The 24,474-nt window shown below is 43.3% G+C and overlaps 2 protein-coding genes and 1 pseudogene across 2 annotated transcripts in view; 2 read left to right on the top strand and 1 right to left on the bottom strand.

Annotated features, from left to right (window-relative positions):
* PPIL6 (peptidylprolyl isomerase (cyclophilin)-like 6) overlaps positions 1 to 13,203 on the bottom strand; it is a 55,205-nt gene extending 42,002 nt beyond the window's left edge. Inside the window, exons 1-3 of the mRNA XM_006881227.1 lie at positions 13,132 to 13,203; positions 6,999 to 7,094; positions 4,218 to 4,406 (exon numbers count right to left, since the gene is read on the bottom strand). Coding sequence (XP_006881289.1) covers positions 4,218 to 4,406; positions 6,999 to 7,094; positions 13,132 to 13,203 — 357 coding nt within the window. The remainder of the gene's footprint in view (positions 1 to 4,217; positions 4,407 to 6,998; positions 7,095 to 13,131) is intronic.
* A 3,044-nt stretch (positions 13,204 to 16,247) lies between these two features.
* LOC102872481 lies at positions 16,248 to 20,122 on the top strand (annotated as a pseudogene).
* Positions 20,123 to 21,494: 1,372 nt separating this feature from the next.
* SMPD2 (sphingomyelin phosphodiesterase 2, neutral membrane (neutral sphingomyelinase)) lies at positions 21,495 to 24,183 on the top strand. The gene is made up of 10 exons (XM_006881226.1): positions 21,495 to 21,544; positions 21,733 to 21,829; positions 21,954 to 22,030; positions 22,351 to 22,444; positions 22,583 to 22,672; positions 22,886 to 22,968; positions 23,098 to 23,230; positions 23,314 to 23,418; positions 23,545 to 23,698; positions 23,801 to 24,183. Exons 1-10 carry the CDS (start codon positions 21,495 to 21,497, stop codon positions 24,181 to 24,183), a joined length of 1,266 nt encoding a protein of 421 aa, XP_006881288.1.
* The last annotated feature ends 291 nt before the right edge of the window (positions 24,184 to 24,474 follow it).

The following is a 24,474-nucleotide window of genomic DNA, read 5'->3' as shown; positions in this document are numbered from 1 at the left end:
CCAGAGCCAAAGAAGAAGAAATAGATGATTTCTACCAACTTTTACAGTCGGAGATAGATCGAACATGCAATCAAGATGCATTGATTGATTAAGAATCTAGGAAAGATAAATTACTTGTAAATGTATCATTATCATTATTTTATGGCACTCCTACCTGCTTCTTAATTAAAAGACTGGAATAATATTGTGCTATCTATAATCCACACTAAGTATAATGTTTCTGTCTCTCAGTTTCTATACTTCAAGTTCTTAATTATAAAAGAGAACATCATGAACTACTAAAGAATAGGAAACGTAGAGCAAACTTCACAAGGCTTAGGAGAAAAAAAAATAGGTGGTTGACTTATTAAATGATGACGCCCATTAAACTTCCCTGTGCATCAATACATTATCTTCTTGAATTACTGAAAGAGCAGATGGTTCTGAAAATTCCAATGGAAAGAGATCAAATTAATTCAAGATAAAGTAATGATATAATTGCCTTGCAGTCAAATACACATAATTGTCTTGCAAATGACAGCAACTCACAAGTAAACATCATAGCCTCTGATAACAAAGTTCTTGATTTTTATTCAGGGAGAAGTCTACCTTCTGTGTGAAAAGTCCAAGAATTTTCTCTAGAACTTAGGTCCTTTGTCCTCATTACCATTAATTAATTCAGGCTCTCATTATTACTAACCAGCTCCAGCAGCAGCTCTGCCAACGGCTGCCCTTCCACCTGCCTCTCCCTACTCCAGCCTGCTTCTTCATGGCCCTTAAAATGCTTTCCAAAAAAAGAGCAGGAAGATGATGGTACATTCTTTTTTAAAAACTCATCTGGCTCAGTTATCTAGTGCATAAAATCTAATTCCTTGATGTAAAGTGAACACTTAAGCATAATCTGGCCTCAAAGTTTCTGTAGTGGAACTCTGTAAAGTCTCCTCTTACTTTTTTTTTTCCTTCTTACCATCTGAGCACAATTTCTATATGAGAAATTTCCCACAAGGCTCCACTACCCTCTATTAACTCCAAAGGGACCTTTGGGGGAGCTCTGGTGGCCTAGTGGCAAGCAGCTGCACTGCAAATCCACAGGTATGTGGTTTGGATCCACCAGATTCTCTGCTGGAGAAGGAGGGGCAATCGCCTTCTGTACCAGTCAGATCTGACTTTATGGTACACACAAAAAGTAATAAAACAAGAGGACCTGTGGCAGCCAGGGTGTGAGGATATGACCTGCTTAGACCAGGCAGATGCTTCTGCCAGGGGAGTAACTCGTAAAGAGTTGAGTAGTTATTCATAATGAAAGTGGCCATGTAAGCTCACAGGAGTGTCCCCATCAAATACTTCTGTGGTGTGGTAGCTCAGGTTTTCTGTTTTCCGTCTTCCCTTGGCTCCTACCTGTTTTCCAAAGCTGGATTTAAGCTTTGCTGTCAATTGTTAGGGAAACGACATCCTTTCCTCCTCAATGAATCAGTGTGGCATGGTATTGTTGGCACCAAGAATCTTGACCAATATTCTTTTCCTAGACTCACTTCCAGCTGTGATCTTTTTGTCCCCTGCCATTCCCAGAATGGTTCTTCTTTCTAGCCACTCTTCCTTTTTGGAAATTAACTGCTGTGGAACATCAATTCCTACCCTTACCCCAAAGTTTCTAGTATTTCAAAGTTTACTGCCTTCACTGAGCACTTCTTCTATTTTAGGTTCTGTTTGAGGCACTGGTTAAAAGGCAATGAATATACAAGGTCTCTATATAGGCCAGATCCTAGCATTCAGTCATCCTGTGAGCACAAGCCACTATAGATGAGATTATTTTTAACACATGATAACTGTACAGTGACGTTTCTTAGTAAACTTCCCAAGTTCTTTTAGCTTTTGCAAGGGATATGTCCTAGTGGGTAGAGAGTTGTATTGCTGCTATCCTAAAGGTGGCAGTTCTCTGATGGTTCAAATTAATCAGTAGCTCTACAGGAGAAAGATGCCCTTTATAGCCTCTTAGTGTCAGCTATGAGTTGGTTCTTAGCAATGAGTGGAGTTGTGACCACCTCATCCTGATATATGTCTCTTGCCTTGCAAGACTTGAGTTGTGTATTCATGGTTAGTGGAAGCTCCCTCTGTCTTAGCCTGTCCAGGACTGCTCTCATCTATACATCATGCTTTTATATTTTTTTTATTTTATTATTTTGTGTGTGTCTGTACTGTCAAATCAGATCTGATTGGTACAGGAGGAAATTACCCCACCTTCTCCGGTAGAGCATCTGGTGGATTCGAACTGCATATCTCTGGGATTGCAGTGCAGCTTCTTGCCACTAGGCCACCAGAGCTCCCCTATGTCATGCTTTAAAAATGTCACCTTTCTTTCTTCTCAATCAAAATGCTCATTCTCTTAATACAAAAACTATCACCTATGTGTTAAAAGGATTAAGTGAAAATATTTTATATTGAAGTATTTCAGATAACAGATGTTGCCCTGGATGTGCTCACCAAGATGTGCCAAGAAATCTGGAGAACAACCACTTGGCCAACTGACTGGAAGAGATCTGTATTTGTTCCCATTCCAAAGAAAGGTGACCCAACTGAGTGTGGAAACTACAGAACAGTGTCATTGATTTCACATGCAAGCAAGATTCTGCTGAAGATCATCCAAAAAGGATTAGAACAGCACATCAGCAGAGAACTGCCAGAAGTCCAGGCTGGGTTTAGAAGGGGTCGTGGTACTAGGGATATTGTTGCTGATGTTAGATGGATCTTGGTTGAATGCAGAGAATACCAGAAGAATGTCTATCTGTGTTTCATTGATTATGCAAAGGCATTTGACTGTGTGGATCATAACAAACTCTGGCCGACTCTGAGAAGAATGGGAATCCCAGAACATTTAATTGTGCTAATACGAAACCTATACTTGGACCAAGAGGCAGTAGTCAGAACAGAGCAGGGTAACACTGCATGGTTCAAAATTGGGAAGGGTGTACCCCAGGGATGCATCCTGTCTCCATACCTTTTCAACATGTATGCAGAGCAGATTATCCGAGAGGCTGGGCTCTATGAGGAGAATTGTGGCATCAGGATTGGTGGAAGATCTATTAACAATCTGCGTTATGCAGATGACACAACCCTGCTTGCTGAAACTGAGGAGGACCTCATGCACTTGCTGCGAAGGGTCAAGGACTGCAGCCTTCAGTATGGACTAAGGCTCAATGTCAAGAAGACAAAGATTCTCGCCACTGGACCAATTGGCAGCATCAGGATGGATGACGAAGAGATTGAGAGTGTTCACAGCTTCAGTTTGCTCAGCTCCACGGTCAACACTCTTGGCACCAGCAGTCAGGAAATCAAAAAGCATATCGCGATGGGAAAGTCTGCTGTTAGGGACCTCTCTAAGGTACTCAGGAGCAACAGTGTCTCTCTGGAGACTAAGGTGCGCCTGATACAGGCCATGGTATTTGCAATCGCTTGTTATGCATCAGAGAGTTGGACAATGACTAGGGAGGACAGAAGGAGAGTGGATGCTTTTGAGCTGTGGTGCTGGAGAAGGGTACTGAATGTACCATGGACTGCCAGGAAAACAAACAGATTCATCTTGGAGAGGATTAAACCAAGCTACTCCTTGGAGGCAAGGATTCTGGGGCTTTGTCTGACATATTTTGGACATGTTGCCAGGAGGGACAGGTCCTTAGAGAGGGACATCATGCTTGGGAGGGTAAAGCGACAGCGCAGGAGGGAAAGACCCTCTATGAGATGGATTGATTCGGTGACTGGGGTAATCGGGATGGGTGTGTCAGAGGCGGTGCGGTTGGCGCAGGATAGAGCAGGGTTTAGGGCTGTTGTGCATAGGGTCGCTATGAGTCGGAAACGACTCGACGGCACATAAGAACAACAACAACAACTGAAAAGTTCCACATTCTCTAAGTGGTTCTTTTAAGATGTGTGGCAATTAGTATTTATAAATGGGGAATAGAAACATTTGAACAGAGTAACTTTGCCTGTGCAGCCTGTCTGTTGAGAAATATGTTTGCTTTTCACATATGTCCAGGCAAACCCTGTCATACTCCAATCCCTTGCAACTAGATAATAATCATTGAGGTCTTATAACCTATTTGCCTACTCATTTAGATTCTTTGTGTTAGGTTATCTGTAATTAGTACATAATCATGTGAATGATTAATGGTCCCATTAAAAGAAAAACGGGGAAAAATAAATTTAAAAAAAATTTAAAGGGGGGGGGAAGCAGTGTAACTTGCCTTGGTATCTCTTAAGAATTTAGTGGAATAATCCAAAGTAAGTGCCTCATAAAGTGCATTGGGCTTAACATCAACTATATCCCACATCTTGCGCGCCCATTTCTGCAGCTCATATGAATCACCAAGGAACTTATCATTGATGAAACATATCACATAGGAAGAATATTCCCAGGTTTCACCTTTGAGTTCCTAGAGAGAAAAAGGATTTTTAAAAATGTAATGAGAAAGGGGGAAAACCCAACCCTTAAAAACAACACCCTACACCCATGTTGATTGCAGCATTATTCACAATAGTGAAGAGATGGCAACAACCCAAATGCCCATCCACAATCGAATGGACAGAAAAACTATGTTATATTTATACAATGGAATACTATGCAGCACTGAAAAATAATGACCTTGTAAAACATTACACAACATGAGTAACCCTGGAGGACATCAAGCTGAGTGAAATGTCTCAGTTTCAAAAGGACAAATACTTCATAACACCACTGTTACAAAGCAGGACTGACATGGGAGGTTGGGAAGGAAACAGGAAAAGAGTGGATAGATAATGAATACTGTATTGGAACAGATGAGGGAGAGAACTGTTTAAATGGAATATATGATTAGGCATTATATTTAAGACAATAGTCCAGAAAAAGAGGTATATTGCAAAGAGGACTGAGTTAGGGGGCAAGGGGGAGAAAAAAGGGGAAGGGAGGAAATTATGCAACAATAAATTAGTATTTAAAAAACAAAATTGAAGTAGGGGTGGGGCAGGGAGGAAAATGTGCAACAATGAATGAATGAAAATCCAACTTTTCCATAAACATTTGTTAAAATCATAATTAAAATAAATTTTCTTAAAAATTATTAAAACAATAAAAACACCTTTATCTAACCTATAAGCAGAGCTTGTTATCGACACTAGAATTTAACTACGTTTTTCCATAAAATCTTTAAAAAGTATACTCGCTGCCTTATTTTAGACTTTTTCCTCTCAAGAATAATTAAAGACAGAATGACCCTAACACCAAAACCCAAACCAAATGCCACTGAGCTGATTCCAGGGATTCTGGATTAGAACTGTGTGCCACAGGGTGACCATGGCTGTGACCTCTCTGAAGAAGACCAACAGACTTTGCTTTTGACATACCTCTTGATGGGTATCATCCGTTAACCTTTTGGTTAGTAATCAAGTGGATTTGGTACATAATAAATACATATTTCTCTTTGTATTTGAATGGAAGTGGATTATAGCTATGAAAATGACGTAAGACTTAACAAATGTATTTCTTGATTCAAGGTCCCTATGTGACACAAACAGTTTGCACTTAATATTAACATAACAGCTTACAGTTCAAACCCACCCAGCAATACCATGAAAGAAACTGCCTGGTGATCTGCTTCTATTAAGACAAGGGCCAAATATTTGCCTCAAAGCAAAGCTCAGGAAGCAAGAAGGAGCAGGAAAGAATAAATGGACATGGGGAACCCATGAAGCAAGTTAGAAGAGAGCTGTTACACCGAGGGAATTGGAACTAATGTTAGGAACAAAATGTGTAAAAAAAACTACTGAAAACGAATTTGCTCTGAAAACTTTCACCCAAAGCACCACAAGATTTTTAAAATAGAGTTATTAAAGAGTAAAATCAGAAATATGTATGAAGCAATTCTATTCTGTAACACATGGGGCCATCATGAGTCAGAATAGGCTTGTTGGCAACTCGTAATACCAACAGCATTCTTGACTCAGTCTCATGCACCATCCGTCTGACTGAGCAGTAAGTGTAGTGGTCTCATGAAGCATCACTACCTACATGATACTTAATCACAAGATCATAGGACATCCTTGTGCAACCAAGCACAGGACAATCTATATTATTTGGGTCAAAAGAAATGGGATTTTGTCAGCCACTGAAGAGATGGGGCAGGTCAAGTAAACTAGGACTGAGACTGTCTATGGGACTAGGCCAAAGATAATAAGCAGGAGGCATATCCCATGCCACTGTTCTTTCAATTCCTCTCACCTCAAAACACATATTGCTGAATTAGGAAGCCACCTCAGAATCCTTCGTGTCACATTCCTCTCCAGGCATTACCACCAATTGATCAGAACTTGCATTAAAAGAAATCTATCTACTTACTATCCTGAACTAAGCTTTGTTAGATTTAGGTTCTGGGTTCTCCAGGGGCACAATTAGAGAAAGAATGCAGAAAAGGAAGCTTCAACCTACAGGAAAGTGGTGCTAAACATCTGGGCAACAGCCTCATACATATACATGACCCTCAGGTATACCAGCTCTAACACCAGTAGAGTAAGGTTCATGAAGGGTGTGGGTCACAGCAACCTGGGAGCCAGGTTGTCACAGGAAGCATGAATGAGTAATATGCAGGGAAAGTATTAGCCATCAACAGGGGCAAATAGCACCACTGAGGGTTTAACACTTAGCTATACCACGTGTCTTCTAGATAAATGTTACATTTTTTTAAAAAATTCAGCCCAATAAAATTATTTCAATAATATAGAAAAAGTTATTATATAATTTAAGAAATACACTAACTGTGCAACAATGAATGAATGGAAATCCAAGTTCTTTATAAACTTTCATTAAAATGTCAATAAAAAATAATACTTTCCAACACCAAATTTTAAAAAAATACACTAACATGATTGCTTTCCACACAAAGATAAATTGCTTCTCATGCAAAGATAAAGAATTCACATAATTTTTCCATATCAATACAAATAGAAATAAATCTTTAATTATATCCTTCATAACCAAAATATCATTTTACCCTTTTTTGCTCCTGTAGATATTCATCCCAGGCAAATTCTTGAAGAGGAATTATGACAGGATCTTCAAACTTGTCTGGATAAGTCATCTTTAGACTCTAGGTTTAAAAAAGTAAAATATTCTTTTAGAGTAAGTCCTCATAAACTATTTCCTCAATTTTCACAGCATTTCTTCAGAGTTTTAGACAGTGCATGCCCAGGTCACATTGTATGACTTAAGTAGATTTTCTTGCCTGCTTCCAGACACCTCTTGTGTATATTCCCCAATCCAAACTGGACTCCTTACTTGTCTCCCATCTCTAGAGTATATGCTCCTTGAGGAAACATAATATGCCTTGATCGTTGTTAATGAACTATTAAGTCAGAACCAACCTAGACTTGACCCGTCAGCAAGTTTTCAGAGGCAGGCAAATCACATGGGAGAAGATTGACCATCTTTCTCCCTCGGAGCATCTGATGGATTTGAACTGTGTGCCTCTGAGTTGGCAATGCAGCTCCTTAAGACCAGGCCACCAAAAGTCCCATTGCTCTTGTTGATAAGTGCTGTTGACTAGACTATGGGTCATAGTGACTCAATGAACAAAAGTTCTGGATCTTGCCCCACTGTAAGCCAATTTCACCATCTTCAACACCTCTGATTCCATTGCTATAGTCACTGTGTCAATCCATCTCAACCAGAGTTCCTCTCTTGCGCTGACCTTCTAACTTACCAAGCACGATGTCCTTCTCCAAGGACTGGTCCCTCTGACATGTCCAAAATAAGTGAGGTAGAGTTTCAAAATTCTTGCCTTCAAAGCACAACCTTGGAGAGAGCTGGAGTCCTGGTGAGAACTGACAGTCCATGTTCAAGACTCTTCTCCAGTACCATAACCATAAAGGTATATGGGATTGTCATCCTTAGTCATTGTCAAGCTCTCAGATGCATAGCAAGAAATTGAGAAGCCCATGGCTTGGATCAGATGCATCTTAACCTTACACTGACAATTCTACTCTTTAGCTCTCTGGAGAGGTCTTTGACAGCAAATTTTCTTAATGCAATTCATCTGTTCATTTCCTAACTGCTGATGCTAAGAGTATTGATTGTGGATCTGAGCAAGATGAAATTTTTAACAACTTCAATCTTTTCTCCATCTATCATGATGCTGCCCATTGGACCAGTCGTGAGGATCTTTTTTCCCTGATGCTGAAGATGCAATTAGTTTCAGTGAGCAAGACTGTGTCATCTGCATAATGCAAGTCAGTTTCCCTTCAATTCTGATGCTACATTCTTCTTCAAAAAATATATAAACTTAAAAGATACAGAAAAAGGATCCATCCCTGACACACTCCTTTCTTTATGTTGAATCATGTAGTGTTTGTTCCCTTTTCCTGTGTGGACAACAGCTTCCTCGTCAAGATACAGGTTTCATTTTAATACAATCAAGCGTTTGGGATTCACATTCTTTTCAATGTTGTCCACAGTTTGTTGTGATTCACACAGTCAAAATGCCTTTGCATAGTTGATAAAACACAGACAGACATCATCTGGTACTCTCTGCTTTCAGCCAAAATCCATCTGACATCAGCAATGATATCCTCAGTGCCACAGCCTCTATTAAACCCAAATTGTATTTCTGGCAGTTTTCTGTAAATGTACTGTTCCAGTCATTTTTCATAATCTTCAGCAAAATGTCGCTTGTATGTGAAACAAATGATATTGTTTTATAAGTTTCACATTCTGTTAGATCCCCTTTTTTGGAAATAGGAATACATATGGATCTCTTCCAGTCAGTTGGCCAGGTAACTGTCTTCCAAATTTCTTGGAACAACCCTGGTGAGTAAATCCATGGTACATCTGTTTTATTGAAATATGTCAACTAATACAGCATCATTTATTGGGGTCTTATTTTTTGGGGGGTCAATTTCTTCAGAGTAGTTTAAATAACTTCCTTTATTATCATTGGTTCCTAATCATATGTGATTTCCTGAAATAGTCCTGAGTCAATTTTCTTTTTTGGTAAAGTGATTTTGTGTATTCCTTCCATTTTCATCTGATGCTTCACTCAAGATTTTTTTTCACTCAAGATTTTGACCATAGCATCTTTCAATATTGCAATGTGAAGCTTGAATTTGTTCTTTATTTCCTTTAGCTTGATAAATGCTGTGAGTTCTTCCCTTTTGATTTTCTGACTTTGCACATTTCATTATAGTACTTTGCTTTGTACAAATTACCCTTTGAAATCTTCTATTCAACTCTTCAGTTTCATCATTTCTTCTCTTTGCTTCTCGGCATTCTAGTGCAATATTCAGAGACCCTTCTGACATCCATTTTGCTCTTCTCTTCCTCCTGTCTTTGTAATGATCTTTAGCTTTCTTCATGGATGATATCCTCTAAAATTGAGAAATGCAAAGTGAATTTGTTCCCTTTTTAATTCTCCAATTCTAAGTCTCTGCACATTCTATTATAGTAGTTTGCTTTGTCTTCTCGAGCTGCATTTTTGAAATCTTGTGTTCAGCTCTTTTACTTCTCTTCCCTTTGTTTTGGCTTCTCAATACTCTAGGGCAATTGTCAGGATCCTTCTGACGTCCATTTTGGTTTTTTTCTTTAGCCTCTGTCTTTGTAGTGACCTTTTGCTCTCTTCATGGATGACATCCTTGATGTCTACATTCTAGTAGGTACTGTTGAGTTAGTTCTGACTCATAGGGATCCTGTGTACAACAGAATGAAGCACCTCTCAGTCTAAAACCATTTTCACAGTTGGTGCTGTAGGCTATTGCTGTGGCCACTGTATCAATCCATTTTGTTGAAGGTCTTCCTCTTCCTTGCCGATCCTCAACTAAGAATGATGTCTTTCTCCAGGGACTGGTCCATTCTGATAATTTTGTCCAAAGAGAATGAGACAAAATCTTGCATTCATCACTACTAGGCAGCATTCTGGCTGAATTTCTTCCAAGACAAGTACATTTGTTCTTTTTTTTTTAAGTAGGTTATTTTGACCATTGTCAATACCATAGGATTGCTCCTTCCTAATAGCCCAAAGTATGTGAGACAAAGTCTCACTGTCCTCATCTCCAAAGGGTATCCTGCCTATACTTTTGGGACAAAACTGTCTGTTCTTTTGACCAGTTGGGGTACAATGGGTGGGTTGTCAAAATTACTTTGCAAGCCCACTGCTCTGACCTTTGCCACATAGATGCGTGAAGGTGTGCTAATGAAGTGAAGTGGTGAACAGTACCTTTGGGGTGGGCCCATGCAAACATAGTATGTAGATACTAACGATGGGATTGGTTAGTCCTGCCACACTGTCAGGCTTCAATTGACCAGATTTAGAAACAGAAGAGAGAAATCTTACTACTAGCAAGATCCAGAGAATGCACTGTGCATCCTTCAGGGCCAGAGAAATCTGCAAGACTGAGATTAAGACAATTTAGCAGGAGCAGTGGAGAACCAGAGGCCAATGTGAGACACAGCTGTCCTGGGAATGCTTACCTATGAGCCCGTGGTCTTCACTCAAGTTTTCTGGAAAACTTAGAGAAGGTGAGACATCATAATTGGCAGAACTAATGCAGCTTTGTTAACATTGACCTAAAGCTATAAGGTTGAAGGTCAAGGATCTGCAAACATGCTTGCGAAGCTAGAAGCTGTCCTGACTGAAGAATTGTATCCTACTCTGAATTGGAACCTGTTACCTTCCCTAATAGCCCATGACCGTGAGTAGAGTTCTTTGAGATCTGTGTGGCTATTGCAAGGAAGGGGTTCATGGATCCAGCACAGAGCAGTAAGAGCCTTGGGAGGGATGGCTGGCATTATAATCAGAAAAGTAGGTTTGGAAAACTGTGGTTAGGGGAAGGGTGGAAAAATGGTTTCATGGGAATAAATTTTGTGCTTTGGATGTTGCTCATGGGGACTCTTTCTTCTTGTGGAGTTAACAGAGGCAAGACTTAGCTGATCCCACATCAGCTGTATTCTTTTTCAATGGTATATTCAATATTCTTGGTCAATGTCACAACGCAAAAGCATATATTCTTCTTCAGCCTTCCTATTCATTGTCAAACTTTCACACGAATATGAAGCAACTGAAAAAGCCATGGCTTAAGCCCAGGTGTACCTTAATCATCAAAATGCCCTGCTCTTTAAAACTTTAAGGAGGTACTTGATAACAAATTTTTCCCACTGCATGTTTGATTTCTTGACTACTGCTATAATATAAGTGTTAACTGTAGATCCAAGTAAATGGTCTTGGAGGCTTAGATTTAAGCAAATTAAATCTTTTCTCCACTTAATCATGATGTTTGCTAATCAGTCAATGTGTAAGGATTTCTGTTTTATTTGAAGTGTGATCCATATTAAAAACATATAAGTTTTAAGTTTCATCAGTAAGACTTCTTTTTTTTCTGTACACATCAGAGTTTAATGAAGATCTGGAGAGACAGAGGGGGGTTACAGAGCAAAAATACAAACACTTAAATGTTAGACATCTGCGAGCTTAGAGACTTGTAGCCATCACCACCCATTGGGCTCCAGTCTGCTGTGACCATCCCTCCCCTCCTCTCTCTCAAGTAAAACAGAACCCAAATTTCTGAGGATTTCTGGTTCAGAGTAGGTTAGCCCTCTTTCTACAACCTTCCCAAGGGCTTGTCTCCTCACTCTAAATGGACCATCACACTACATCCCCAATTGAAAAGCTCTACCCTCCCCATTCTGAGCCGCATTATTTCTGTGCCACGCAGTGGACATGCTCACCTCGTCTCATGGGCTGAAACGAGAGGGTTTCTCTGAAAATAAGTCTGTGTGTGGCTGTAGGTGTCTTAGGGGTGAGAAAAACAGAAGGTCAGCGAAGTCGATTCATCTGAGTTATTAATCTTTTCTGAGCACTCATCATGAGTGAAGTCTTCTTGATATATACTGTTTTTTAAAAAAATGAGGCACCTGTATATATGGCTTCTTTGCAAACTGTGCAACCCCCTTGTGCACGTTTACATGGGCACATCAGAAGAGGGGAGGAGGTTCTATGACCTTTCTTTGTCTCCAAAGCTTTCTGAAACTGAAGTGATTTCACAATGAGGTTACTAAGGTTCTGAGAAGGTAAGCCATTTGCCCAGGTCACATACCTGTCAGAGTTCAGCTCTAGATCAGCTTGCCTCCATGTTTGAAGTTCTTAAGAACATACATAGTCTTCATTCTTTGGGGAGAAGCTTCTTGCTTTCATCCCAGAGCTAACATAACAGATAATGCTAAGAAAGACTTCTTTTTTTAAGCTAGCAAGGCTGTACCATCTGTGTATCAAAGGTTATTGACTCTTCCAATCTTGATGCCATGTTCTTCTTTATGTAGTTTAGCTTCTCAGATTAGTTGCTCAACATACAGGTTAAGTATGATGGATAGTTATATGAATTAGAGAAAATTCCACTTAGAAATGCATATCTTGGGAAGCTCTGGTGGCCTAGTGGCAAGAAGCTGCACTGCAATCCCAGAGATATGTGGTTTGAATCCACCAGATGCTCTGCAGGAGAAGGAGGGGCCATCTCCTCCTGTACCAGTCAGATACAATTTGACAGTACGGACACAGAGAAAATAATAAAATTTAAAAAAAAAAAGAAATGCATATCTTTAAAAAGCTTAATTTCTGGTATTAGTCTTTCCTAAAACAACAGAAGAGAACAGTGGCAATATAACAATAGATCTCACTATAGATTTAGGTGGAGGAGTAGACAGCCCAACAGGGAAAAGTAACCACTGGCTTATCTCCAAAGAGTCACTATAGTTGACTCTTCTACTAAGGGAGGTCTTGATGTGCCCTAAGACACTGAGAAGACAGGCTCTAAAATGGGCAAATATTCAAAACAGAGATGCCAGGATGTGGATGTATGCTGGGGTAGAGGAGGGTGACAACAGTGGGGCCATTTCCTTCTAAGATCACTCTTTCAATCTGCAGATGACGTGCTCTCTTCCTCAGCCCTGGGCTCAATCTAAGGTAAGCATGCAGGATAACTATGGTTACTAACTGAGGAACCATTTGGAATACTAATAAATAGTTTCCAAATTATGCACATCATAATTTTATGTTTGTTGTAGAATAGACTATGTTCAAATTAAAGTAAATTATTGTTAGTTGCCATCAAGTTGATTCTGACTCTTAGCAGCCACATGTGTACAGAGTAGAACTGCTCCATAAGGTTCTCTAGGCAGCAATCATTCAGAAAGCAGTCCTTGAGCTCTGGGGGCATAGTGGCAAGAAGCTACACTGAAATCCCAGAAAGCAGTTCTGTCTCATCAGTCCTATCTTCTAGGGTACCTCTGGGTGAGTTCAGTAAACTTTTTTATTATTGCTGGAGTGATTAACTATTTGCATCACTCAGAGATTCTCTAATAATATATATAAAATTGTTATTATTGTTATGTGCTATCAAATCAACTACAATTCATAGCAACCCTATGAACAACAGCTCTGAGCCCTGACCTACTCTGAGCCAATCTCACTGTCTCTGACACACCTGCTTCTACTGCCACAGTTACTGTGTCAGTCCATCTCTCCAGCTCATCCAGGGTCTTCCTTTCCTGTGCTGACCGCTGACACTCTACTCTTCCAAGCCTGATATCTTTCTCCAAGGACTGGCCCCTTCTGGCAACATGCCCAAAGAGTGTGAGAGAGAGTATCAAAAGTCTTGCCTTCAAGGAGCAACCTGGTTGATTTTATCCTCTCCAAGACAGATCTGTTTGTTCTCTTGTCAGTCCATAGTATATTCAATACACTTCTTCAGCACCACAATTCAAAGAATACTAGCTCTTAACAAATCTAAATCTTAGCCAACAAAATAAAACTAAAAACCCCAAAATCCTTACTGTCATCGAGTTCAGTCTGACTCATAAAAACCTTCCACAAAATCAGGAAGGGCGTCTCCAGGGTTGCATCCTGTATCTATACCATTTCAATATATATGCAGAACAGATCATCCAGGAGGTTAGACTCTGTAAGGAGGAATGTGGCATCAGGATTGAAGGAAGACTCATCAACAACTTGCGTTATGCAGATGACACAATCCTGTTAGCCAAAACTGAGGAGGACCTGGGTATTTGCTGCAGAAAGTCAAGTACTACAGCTTTCAATATGGATTAAAGCTCAACTTAAAAAAAAAAGCTCACCACTGAGCCAATTGGTAGCAACATGATAGACAGTAAAGAGATTGAGATTGTTAATAGCTTCATCTTGCTTGGCTCCATAATCAACACTCTTGGTATCAGCAACCAGGAAATCAAAAGACAAATTGCATTAGGAAAATCAGCTGTCAAGGACTTCTCCAGAGTACTGAAGAGCAATGATGTCAGTGTAGAGTCTAAGGTCCCCCGATCCAGGCCATGGTCTTTACAATCACTTGCTATGCATCAGAGAGCTGGAGAATGACTAAGGATAACAGAAGAATCGATGCCTTTGAGTTGTGGTGCTGGAGAGGAGTGTTGAATATACAAAAGACTGCTAAGAGAACAAACAGGTCCATTTTGGAGAAGGTGAAACCAGGCTGCTCCTTGGAAACAAAGATTTTGAAGGTCCATCTGAGATACTCTGGGCATGTTTCAGGGAGGGAGAGGGACATCATGCTTGAAAGGGTCAAAGGACAGTGCAAGAGAAGAAGATCCTGGATGAGAAGAACTGACTCAGTGACTGGGGTAATAGAGATGTAGGTGTGGAGAGATGATAAAATTGGCTCAGGATAGAGCAGAGTTCAGAGCTGTTGTACATAGGGTTATTATGAGTTGGAGTTGACTCAATGGTACATAGCAACAACAAGAAGAAGTTTCTGAGGCTGTATATTGTAACAGACTTCTCATCTTTCTCCCTAGGAGTAGCTGAGGGGTTCAAATTCCTAGAGACTTGAAGCCTTTGGGTTAGAGCTCAGCTCTTAACAGGTTCCTCCTCAAGCATTACACTATAACTCACAGTGACTCTATCAGCTATCTGGGCTGTACTCGACAGCACCTAACAACCACCACCACAAGCACTCTATGTCAACAAATAAAGGAGTCGAGTATTCTTTCCAGTTACCATGTTGAAAATGTATTAAAGAATTTTCCCCCCTTAGGATAGAGCTAAATATAAAAATGAGTGAGGGTGGTGTGAGGATGGCCATATCCTCTATTAATTCTACAAGGTGGGATTGCTGCCATCAACATCACAACACAAAACCATTTTCCATGAGATCAGACATGTCCTCCACATTCTCATGCTTATTTCTACTAACTACCAATACCAATTCTATTGCCCTGTTGTTGTTAGGTACCATCAAGTATGACGCATAGTGATCCTATCTATGAACAAGAGATCTGAACCCTGTCCTATCCTGTGCTGTCCACACAATCTCTAACACACTCAAGCACATGAAGTGCTGCAGTCGCTGTGTCAATCCACCTTGTTGAGGGTCTTCCTCTCCTTCACTGCCTCTCCACCTTTCCAACTATGATGTCCTCTCCAAGGAATAACCTCTCTTAGCAACATGGTCAAAGTATGTGAGACGAAGCTTCATCAACTTTGCTTTCAAGGAGCACTCTGGATGCTCCTTCTTCAAGATATATCTGTTTGTTCTTTTGGCAATCCATGGGATCTTCAGCACTCTTCTTCAACACCACAGTTCAAAGGCATTGATTCTTCTTCTGTCATCTTTATTCACTGTCCAGTTCTCAGATGCATAGCAAGTTACTGAAAAGACATGGCCTTAATCAGGGGCACCATTGTCCTCAAACTGGCATCATTGTTTCTCAATAATTTAGAGAGGCCCTTGACTAAAGACTTTCCCAGTCCAATATATCTCCTTACTGCTAGTACCAAGTATAGTGATTGTGGACCCAAGTAAGATTAAGTCATTGGCAGTTTCAATCTTTTCTCCAACTATCATGATGTTGCCTGTCTGTCCAGTGGCAAAGACTTTTGTTTTCTTGACATTGAGATGCAATTCATATTGAAGGTTGCAGTGTTTAACCTTATGAAGCAAGGCTTCATGTCCTCCTCACTTTCAGTAAGCAAGATTAAACCACTGTATAACCAAGGTTATACAGATGATGATCCTAATGCCACACTCTTCTTCACAGAATCTAGCTTCTTGAATAATTTGCTCAGCATAAAGTTTAAATAGGTATAGAGAATGGATACAATTCTGATGCATACCTTTCCTAATTTTAATTGAAGGATACTTTGGCCCTATTGGGTCTGAAATCCATTACAACAACTATGCAAACTACACAAAACTATACTCACAGAAAGCAAGAATAAGCATCCAAGAACAGAGCACTCTGCTCATCCCTCAGAATGAACAGAGACCAGAAGTCAGAGGCTTATGGCCAAGAGAAGCAGGATTTCATCCAGCACTTCACCCAGATTTTCAAGGTGCTGACTGAGGATGATCCAAGGCACCTAGAAATTGGAGACACCATTACCCAGCTCAGCAAGGTCCTGGAGTACCATGTGACTAGAGGCAAGTACAACTGAGGTTTAACAGTACTGATGGTGTTCCAGGAACTAGGAGAGCCCAGAACTCGGGATACTGATAGTCTGCAGCAGGCCCTGACAATGAATTGGCTGGTGTTGGAGCTGTTCTGAGATTTCCTCTTTGTATTAGATGACATTATGGATTCACCCCTTACCCGATGTGGACAGCCCTGCTGGTATCAGAAGTCAGGCATAGGTTTGGATGCCATCAATGATGCCATGCTGCTGGAACTGTGTATCTACAGTCTGCTGAAGCTCTGTTGCCAGGAGCATCCCTATAATCTGAACCTAATGGAGCTCTTCCTGCAGAGTTCCTATTAGACTGAGATTGGACAGATCTTGGGCCTCATCACTGCCTTCCAGGACAAGGTGGATCTTAGCAGATTCGCTGAAAAGAGATACAAATCCATTGTCAAGCGTCAGACAGCTTTCTATTCCTTTTACCTTCCTGTAGCTGCTGCAATGTATATGGTGGACATCAACGAGAAGGAGTATGTCAAAATCAAGAAGATCCTGGGAAAATTCTTTCAGATTTTTACCTTGATCTTTTTGATGAACTGAGTATAACAGGCAAGATTGGCACTGACACCCAGGACAACAAATGCAGCTGGCTAATGATTCAGTGTCTACAGAGGGCCTTTCCAAAAATGCCAGATCCTGCAGGAGAATTATGGGCAGAAGGAGACAGAAAAGGGGGCCTTGGTGAAGGCACTATAAGAGGAACTGGAGATGGCTGTTTTATTCAAGCAGTATGAAGAAGAGAGTTTCAGTCAGTGGGTGGAAGCCTGGCCTGGTGCCTGAATATATTCTAGCCATTTTAAAATAATCTTCAACAAGAGTATGCTTGTAGAGGAAGATAAAAGACGGTCTACCTGAGCATCATGTGGAGCTCACCATCTCACAACCAGCCTTCAGACAACCTTGGGCTGAGTCCTTGTTCTATTGCCTTTATTACTTTTTCAACCTTGAGTGGGTCTGTTCACCACTCAGGAAGCCCTTCTCCATTTGTGGAAGGGGAAAGTAATAATAACTACTTTGAGTTACAATTAGACCACTTGGTGGAGAGGAAGGGGGCAATGACGGCGGTGCTGGAGCCAGAAATACTGTCCCTGGCCAATGTTTGCAGTAAGGCACAAGGTCCAGACTTCAAAAGAACCTTGGGGGCAGGAGGAAAGCCATGTAGCCCCTGGGGAGAGCCACCCAGGCTCTGGGGAGAGCTGCCCATCCCCTAGAGAGAGCTGCCTGGCCCATGGAAAGAGTGATCAGGCCCCTGGGGAGAACTGCCTGGCCCCTGGGGTAAGCCATCCAGGCCCCTGGAGAGAGCCACTTGCCAGGGGGGAGCTGCCTAGTGTGTATGAGGAACTTTAAGCCACTTTCCTCCGTCTCCTCCTCCGGTACACCTATAAGTAATACTTCCAAAGCCTTTTTCTTTGTAACTCAAAAGTTTGTTCTCTCTAGGTTTGCTTCCATTCCTATAGGTAATCTGAACACTGAGCCTTGTTCCAGAATCTCAACCCTGAGCCCGGTCCCAGAGACAAAAGAGAAATATAACTGCCAGCTAAGGAAGTGAAAATGGATGGAGCCACTCCCACTGGACAGAAAATGTCATGAAAATATTTTCCAATTGGACAAGAAGGAATGTAGCTTCAAATCAATACCACCAGTAAAGTATTAAAGTGGGCTCCCCTTTCCCTCCATCTCAATGCCCCTGTTTAGCATAAAACAGCTAGATAGAGTGCACCCTTATTCCCAAAGAGGAAACTCACAAATAATAAAAGACAATCTCTTTGTTAAAAGGAAAAAAATATTCTCATCATTGGACTTTGCCCACCACTGCCCTGTCTTTTCCAGTCCACGCTGGATCTTTTTCATTTCCTTTATCCATTCCCTTCACCCCGCACTAAATTGTGCAACCCTGTGATTTTATCTCTGCCCGTCCTCACCCTTCTGCTCCCACCACTTACCCCCTTGGATCCCCATATATATTTTACTAGTTATCCTTCTATTTTTACAATGTAAAAAAAAATCTTTTCAGCCACCTTGAGAGAATAATCGAGTGATACGCTGTTCCCCTGCCCCCAGCTATCTTTCTGGGACTAGTGTGCAAGACCTACAATCGGAAAATGTGACCCTAAAAGACGGCAAGGGTGGGAGGGGTGGCTTTTAGTAAATTATTGTTTAAAAAAACTACCTGGTGGCCTAGTGTCAAGAACCTGCACTGCAATATACCAAAGGCATACAGTTGGAGGTCACCAGCTGCTCCACGGGAGGACTGGCACTCTCCTCCTATCCAATTTACAGCCTCTGAAAGCCCACCAGGGTTCAGCTATGAGTCAGCTCTGGGTCATTACCATCTCTATGGTACACCACAACAACAAGGCGTAAATGGGATTTCTTCTTTCTTTCTGCATTCTTTCCAAATAAAATTTCTTTAAAAACAAACTATACTCACTGTTCTGGGGTTTGTTAGGCAGGTTAACCTTCAAGTTGGCAGCAGGATAAAATCCCTCAATCCAGGCAGCTTCTTAAACATGGTCACAGGCCTTTTGACCTGCAGCCTCACTGCTTAGGTCAATGTTACAAAGTTCCCTTAGTCCTGTCAGTGACAGCATCCTCCCTGAGTCCCCCAGCTGGTTCTGTAGAGCAGCAGTCACAAGTCAGCTCTGTTTCAGGGTGGCCTCTGGTTATGAACAGACGCTGCCGTTGCGCTTGCCTACATCCCAGTCTGGCTTGCACAGGAATCTCAGGCTCCAAAGCACAAGCGGCTGCCTCTTTCTTCTTGGTGTTGAGAGTCCCCATTTTCTGGTGCTGAATCCACTCAATTTAAATGGCAAGACTAGCCAATCGCCTTGTGGAGAGACAAACATACCTTATTTATACGATCCCATCAATTCATGTGATGAAGTCAAAGTTAATGGTTAGGTAAGCTGTTATGAACAATAGACACCACAGGACTAAATGTAAAATTGAATTTATTGTCTTATTTTGGGTATGTTGTTAGGAGAAGCTATTCATTGGGAAATAATATTATGCTTGGAAAGGTGTAGGGTCAGCAGAAGAGAGGATGACTTTCAATGAGATGGAATGACGTGGTGGTTACAGCAATGAGATCAAGTATTTCAGAGATGATAAGGATGGCACAGGATAGGACATGGTTCAGATCTATTGTCATAGGTCGCTAAGAGTCGTACTTGACTCAAACTCCTTAAATAAAACTTTTCCCACAAAACTTTGCTGATGTCGTTTGCTTAGTTAACACAATCAAAATTTCACTTCTTTGAGGTGTGTCAGAGCTACAGTTAAGATTGGCACAGGATAGAGTAGGATTTACAGCTGTTGTACATAGGGTCACTATGAGCCACAGGTGACTCAACGGCACATAACATATATATATTGTTTCCACAAACTTCAAAGCACCTTTTTCTTCAACTTGATGTTTTGATATAAATTTTACATGTTTTTGTAAATTAGCTGTTTTCCTGATTTGATACAAACATTTCTTCAACTCTGAATGCAGGAGCAGCAATGCTGCAGGGATTTCTAACTCATACACTGATTTCTGAGAACCTTCTGTGTCCTTTTGCAGCAGAGATCCTTCAAACAGGATCGTGGAGTCTAACCAGATCTTGGAGAAGCTTGGCACTGTTGATCAGGCAGATACGGGCTAAATTCCATATGTTAACATGCCATGGGTAACACATTTGTCTTTCATTCAGGTTGGAGGTGTGCCATAGTTTGAGCTTGACCAATTTCTTCCAGGTTCTTATATAAAGAATCCTCCTCCTCTTTTATATCGTTCCTCCTACCCAGAAAGAAATGTCTGGATTCTCAAAAATACCTGTGGCCCAACCTGGTTCAATTGCAATACAGTAGCTACTACAGAAAAGACAGCTTTTAAAAACCAGTTGAGGAGTCTGCAAAAATTAGTTGTATGGTAACTTTTCCTGAGCAGTTTTTTTTTTTTAGGAATTGTTTAAAGTAATTATAAGTGCCTTTGAAAACTTCTTTCCTGCAGATCCCTCCATTAAAAAGTGCCCTCCTCAAGGGAGCTCTGGTGGCTGAGTGGCAAAAGACTGCACTGCAATCTCAGAGCTCGGTGGTTTGAATCCAACACTAGGCAAATCTGATTTGACGGTACACACACACAAATTTTTTTTTTTTTAAATTGCCCTTCTCGAGGAAGCAGAAGGGCCACCCAGGACCCTGAAGACCCAGAAAATCCCCAGGGAACACTCAACTCCACCAACCGGAGTTATGGGGTGAACAACTCAGCGGAGACCAGGAGGGCAGCCCCCTACTTCTGATTTCTTTGCGGGGTTACCTCGGCTGTGCACTTGGCAATCTGAAAGCCGGCGCTCTTGAAGAGCCCCACCACCTTCACACGCAGCATGCGCTTGGGCGAGGATTGAGGGCGGCGGGACTGCGGCCGCCGGGAGCCGGGATTGCGAGGCGGGCTGGCCATGGCGGCGGCTCCCGCCTAGCCTGGAATGCACACACAGTGTGTTGCCCGGGCAACCTTGTGGCTCCGCCCCGCCGCTCGCAGGGGGCGGGCCTTGGTGGTGAGTGGCTTCCGCAGGGCCTTTCCTTAAGTTTGCGCCTGTTGCCTGTTCGCCCAGTTCGAGGTGGGAGAGGTGCGCGCCGGCTCCCCGACGCCTGGGGAGTTCTGGAAAAAGATCGAGGAACCCAGAGCCTCGCGGGCTTCCGCCCCGCGCAGCACGACCGACTCGGAATCCCGGGGCCCCTAGAGCGCAGTGGATCTCTTTTCCGGTTTGGCTAGCAGTCCCAGCCTCCGGCCAGAGGGCCGGTTGCCTGGGTAGCGAGGAGCGGGTGCGGGAGTCGCGCCCCCAAAGTTCCATCTGCGCGGGAGGAAGCTTCGGGCCGGGCCCTCCCAAGACCAGTGCTGAGCGGGAGTCCCCCGGAAGCACGGAGGGCGGGACCACCCCGCAGTGCGGCCCGCCCCCGGCCCGCCCCTACCCAGGCGGTCCCTCCTGATCCCCAGTCGCCTTGATCTGCACCTCACTGCTCCCAGAGGAGCCTGCCATGAAGCCCAACTTCACCCTGCGCCTGAGGGTCTTTAACCTCAATTGCTGGTGAGTGCAGCTGAGGTGGAGGGCCTGGGGGTGGGGGATCTGAGGTGTCACATTTACACCCACCAGCCCCAGGAAGGAAGGCTTCCTCAACTCCTGGCCATTGTCCTTGTCCTGACCTAACGTCTTGAGATGCAGGAGGAGCCAGCACCTTGAAGGCCCATCATATCCGGGACCCGTCTCTTCCCTAGGGGCATTCCCTACTGGAGCAAGAACCGCGTGGACCGCCTGAACCGCCTGGGAGACTTTCTGAACGTTGAGAGCTTTGACCTGGCTCTCTTAGAGGAGGTAGGGTTGTGGGGAACCCTTATGTAGGGAACCTGGGCTAGGAGGAGAGGAGTAGAAGGGTACTTTCCCTCGGCACCTTGGGGAAGGGCCCGACCCATCAGCCATCCTCACCCACTCTCATCAGGTGTGGAGTGAAAACGACTTTGAGTCGTTGAGACAGAAGCTGTTGCCCACCTACCCAGCTGCACATTACTTCAGGAGGTGAGAAGCAAGCCTGTTCTCAGGCCAGCCATTCCCTGTCCTTTCTACACCACCTGCTCACCCCTCTGCCAGTATCTTCACCCTCTGGGTATGATACCAGGAAATGGAGGCATCAGGAGAACTCTGTCCAGCACAGCCTTATCAGACTACTGCATTATCCTCCTACAAACCCTGTAGGAGGTTTGTTCTTTTTCCCAGGGCTGATCAGGGCAGCAGAGAGAAGCAGAGAGTTGGGAGACAAGGGAGGGGAACTGGGAAGAAGGTGGGTGGGGTTTTCCTCTTGCTTCTTATCTGGTTATTAATCGGGGCTTGGCTTGCAGTGGAATAATTGGCAGTGGCCTCTGTGTCTTCTCCAAACACCCAATCCAAGAACTCACCCAGCATGTCTACACACTCAATGGTTATCCCTACATGGTAAGCTGAACTTTGACCTCCTCTTCCCACTGCCCCCACAAGCATAAGGTAGCCCTTAGCTGATGGGCAGAGAGGGTAGCATTGCCTTGCAGCTGCCCTCTTCCCCAGCCCTGAGTTTTTGCCCCCACCTGTCTGCAGATCCATCACGGTGACTGGTTCTGTGGGAAAGCTGTGGGGCTGCTGGTGCTCCATCTAAGCGGACTTGTGTTGAATGCCTATGTGACCCATGTGAGTGAAACTAGCCATGGTGGGATTGGGTTGGGACAGGCAGCCTAGCCGTGAGAGGGAAAGATGGAACTTCTTTAGCTGTGATGTCTGGGTGTGGTTGAGACTGTTGAATCCTGTACTGGGTGTTATGCTACATGACAAGATACATGCTTGGCTGAGACTTTGCCTCTTGGGCTCTGTCTTAACTGCCATCATCTCACTTACCTTGTTCAGCTCCATGCAGAGTATAATCGACAGAAGGACATTTACCTAGCACACCGTGTGGCCCAAGCTTGGGAACTTGCACAGTTCATCCAGTGTGTGAGCCTGGGCCTGGCAGGGAAGTGGGATGGGACTCAGGGAAAGAGGGGTGGCCAGGGCACCACTTAAAGGGCAAAGCTAGTGAGGGAGGAATTCTTACCTCACCAGCCTTGGCTTCCCCCCAGTCACACATCGAAGAGGGCAGATGCAATTCTGTTGTGTGGGGACCTCAACCTGCACCCAAAAGACCTGGGCTGCCGCTTGCTGAAAGAGTTGACAGGCCTACAGGATGCCTACCTCGAGACTCAGGACTTCCAGGTGAGGTCCTCGTTCGTTATCTCCCCATTTACACCGCAGGTTCTCTCTTTCTCGGCATCCTAACACAAGCACTTACTACCTAGGGCTGTGAGGAAGGCTGTACAATGGTGCCCCAGAACTGTTATGTAAACCAGCAGGAGCTGGCTCCGTTTCCCTATGGCATCCGCATTGATTACGTGCTTTACAAGGTCAGGCTCTTCCCCAACACTGTGCCTCCACCACTGTGATCCACCTCTCACCAGCCAACAGCAGCATTTGATAACTGGGAGCTGGTTCCCTGGGAAGGTAAACTCTCTTGCCCTCACCCATCCTAGGCAGTTTCTGGGGTCCACATCTCCTGTAAGACACTCAAGACCACTAAAGGCGACGACCCTCAGAGAGGCACTCCGTTTTCTGATCATGAAGCTCTAATGGCAACTCTGTGTGTGAGGCACAGCCCCCCGCTGGAGAGCCCTATCGTTACCCATGGTGAGTTATCTACTCTTTCTCTTGGTACCGCCTCCTCCAACCCCTGTCAAGCAGTTCTTCCACTCTAACCTGCTCTTTTCTGCCCCTCTGCCCTGCTTTTAGAATCATCAGAGGTGTCACCACTGATCACTGTGTTAAAGGAGGCCCGGACAGAGGTAGTCCTGGGCACGATTCGAGCTTGCTGTCGCGCTTCCTTCTCCAGCTACATGGTTGGCCTGGGGCTGCTTCTCTTTGTGTTGCTGTGTGCACTGGTGGCTGGAGGAAAAGCTCAGGAAGGTACCTTTCTGCTCTTGAGCTCCACTGTGGGAGTGGTGCTCGGGGCAGGTGCATTCTACCTTTTCCATACTCAAGAGTTAAAAGGCTTACAGAAAGCACATACTGAGCTCCAACACATGCTGGGAAGGGCCAAGGAAGCACAGGAACTGGGTTCAGTGCCTCAGCCAGCACATCTTCTGGGCCAGGAGGAGGAGGACAGACAGAGCTGAAGATCAATAAAGCTTGATACTCTTTGGTGGCTTTGCCTTCTTCTTTGTTAAGGGCAGCAGTGACGTTAATGTGACTACCAAAATAAAGGCCACAAGCCTCTAAACACATCTGCCCTCACTACAAAACTCCTGACCCTGAACCTCAGGTAGCACAACTTTGTCTGCTGGAAAAATTTTTTTATTGTAAACAGTGAGGCCCTCTCCCAGTAGCCTAAGTAAACAAGGCGGCATTGTCCTTGGGCATAAAGTTATGTCAGGCACTGGTCCTGAAAACACAGCTGAGACATGTAC

Source organism: Elephantulus edwardii, unplaced genomic scaffold (assembly GCF_000299155.1).
Source record: "Elephantulus edwardii isolate Elephantulus edwardi_28Jun2011 unplaced genomic scaffold, EleEdw1.0 scaffold00013, whole genome shotgun sequence".
Classification (NCBI taxonomy): Eukaryota; Metazoa; Chordata; class Mammalia; order Macroscelidea; family Macroscelididae; genus Elephantulus; species Elephantulus edwardii.
The sequence above is the reverse complement of the archived record's forward strand: the minus strand, read 5'-3'. Positions and strand labels throughout refer to the sequence as shown.

What these genes read in the sequence shown, in the direction of transcription:
- SMPD2 (XM_006881226.1), top strand. Translation starts at nt 21,495, where the DNA reads ATGAAGCCCAACTTCACCCTGCGCCTGAGGGTCTTTAACCTCAATTGC. An exon ending in TCGAGACTCAGGACTTCCAG is followed by an intron (nt 23,231 to 23,313) that starts GTGAGGTCCTCG and finishes CTTACTACCTAG; the next exon opens with GGCTGTGAGGAAGGCTGTAC. An exon ending in TTGATTACGTGCTTTACAAG is followed by an intron (nt 23,419 to 23,544) that starts GTCAGGCTCTTC and finishes CACCCATCCTAG; the next exon opens with GCAGTTTCTGGGGTCCACAT.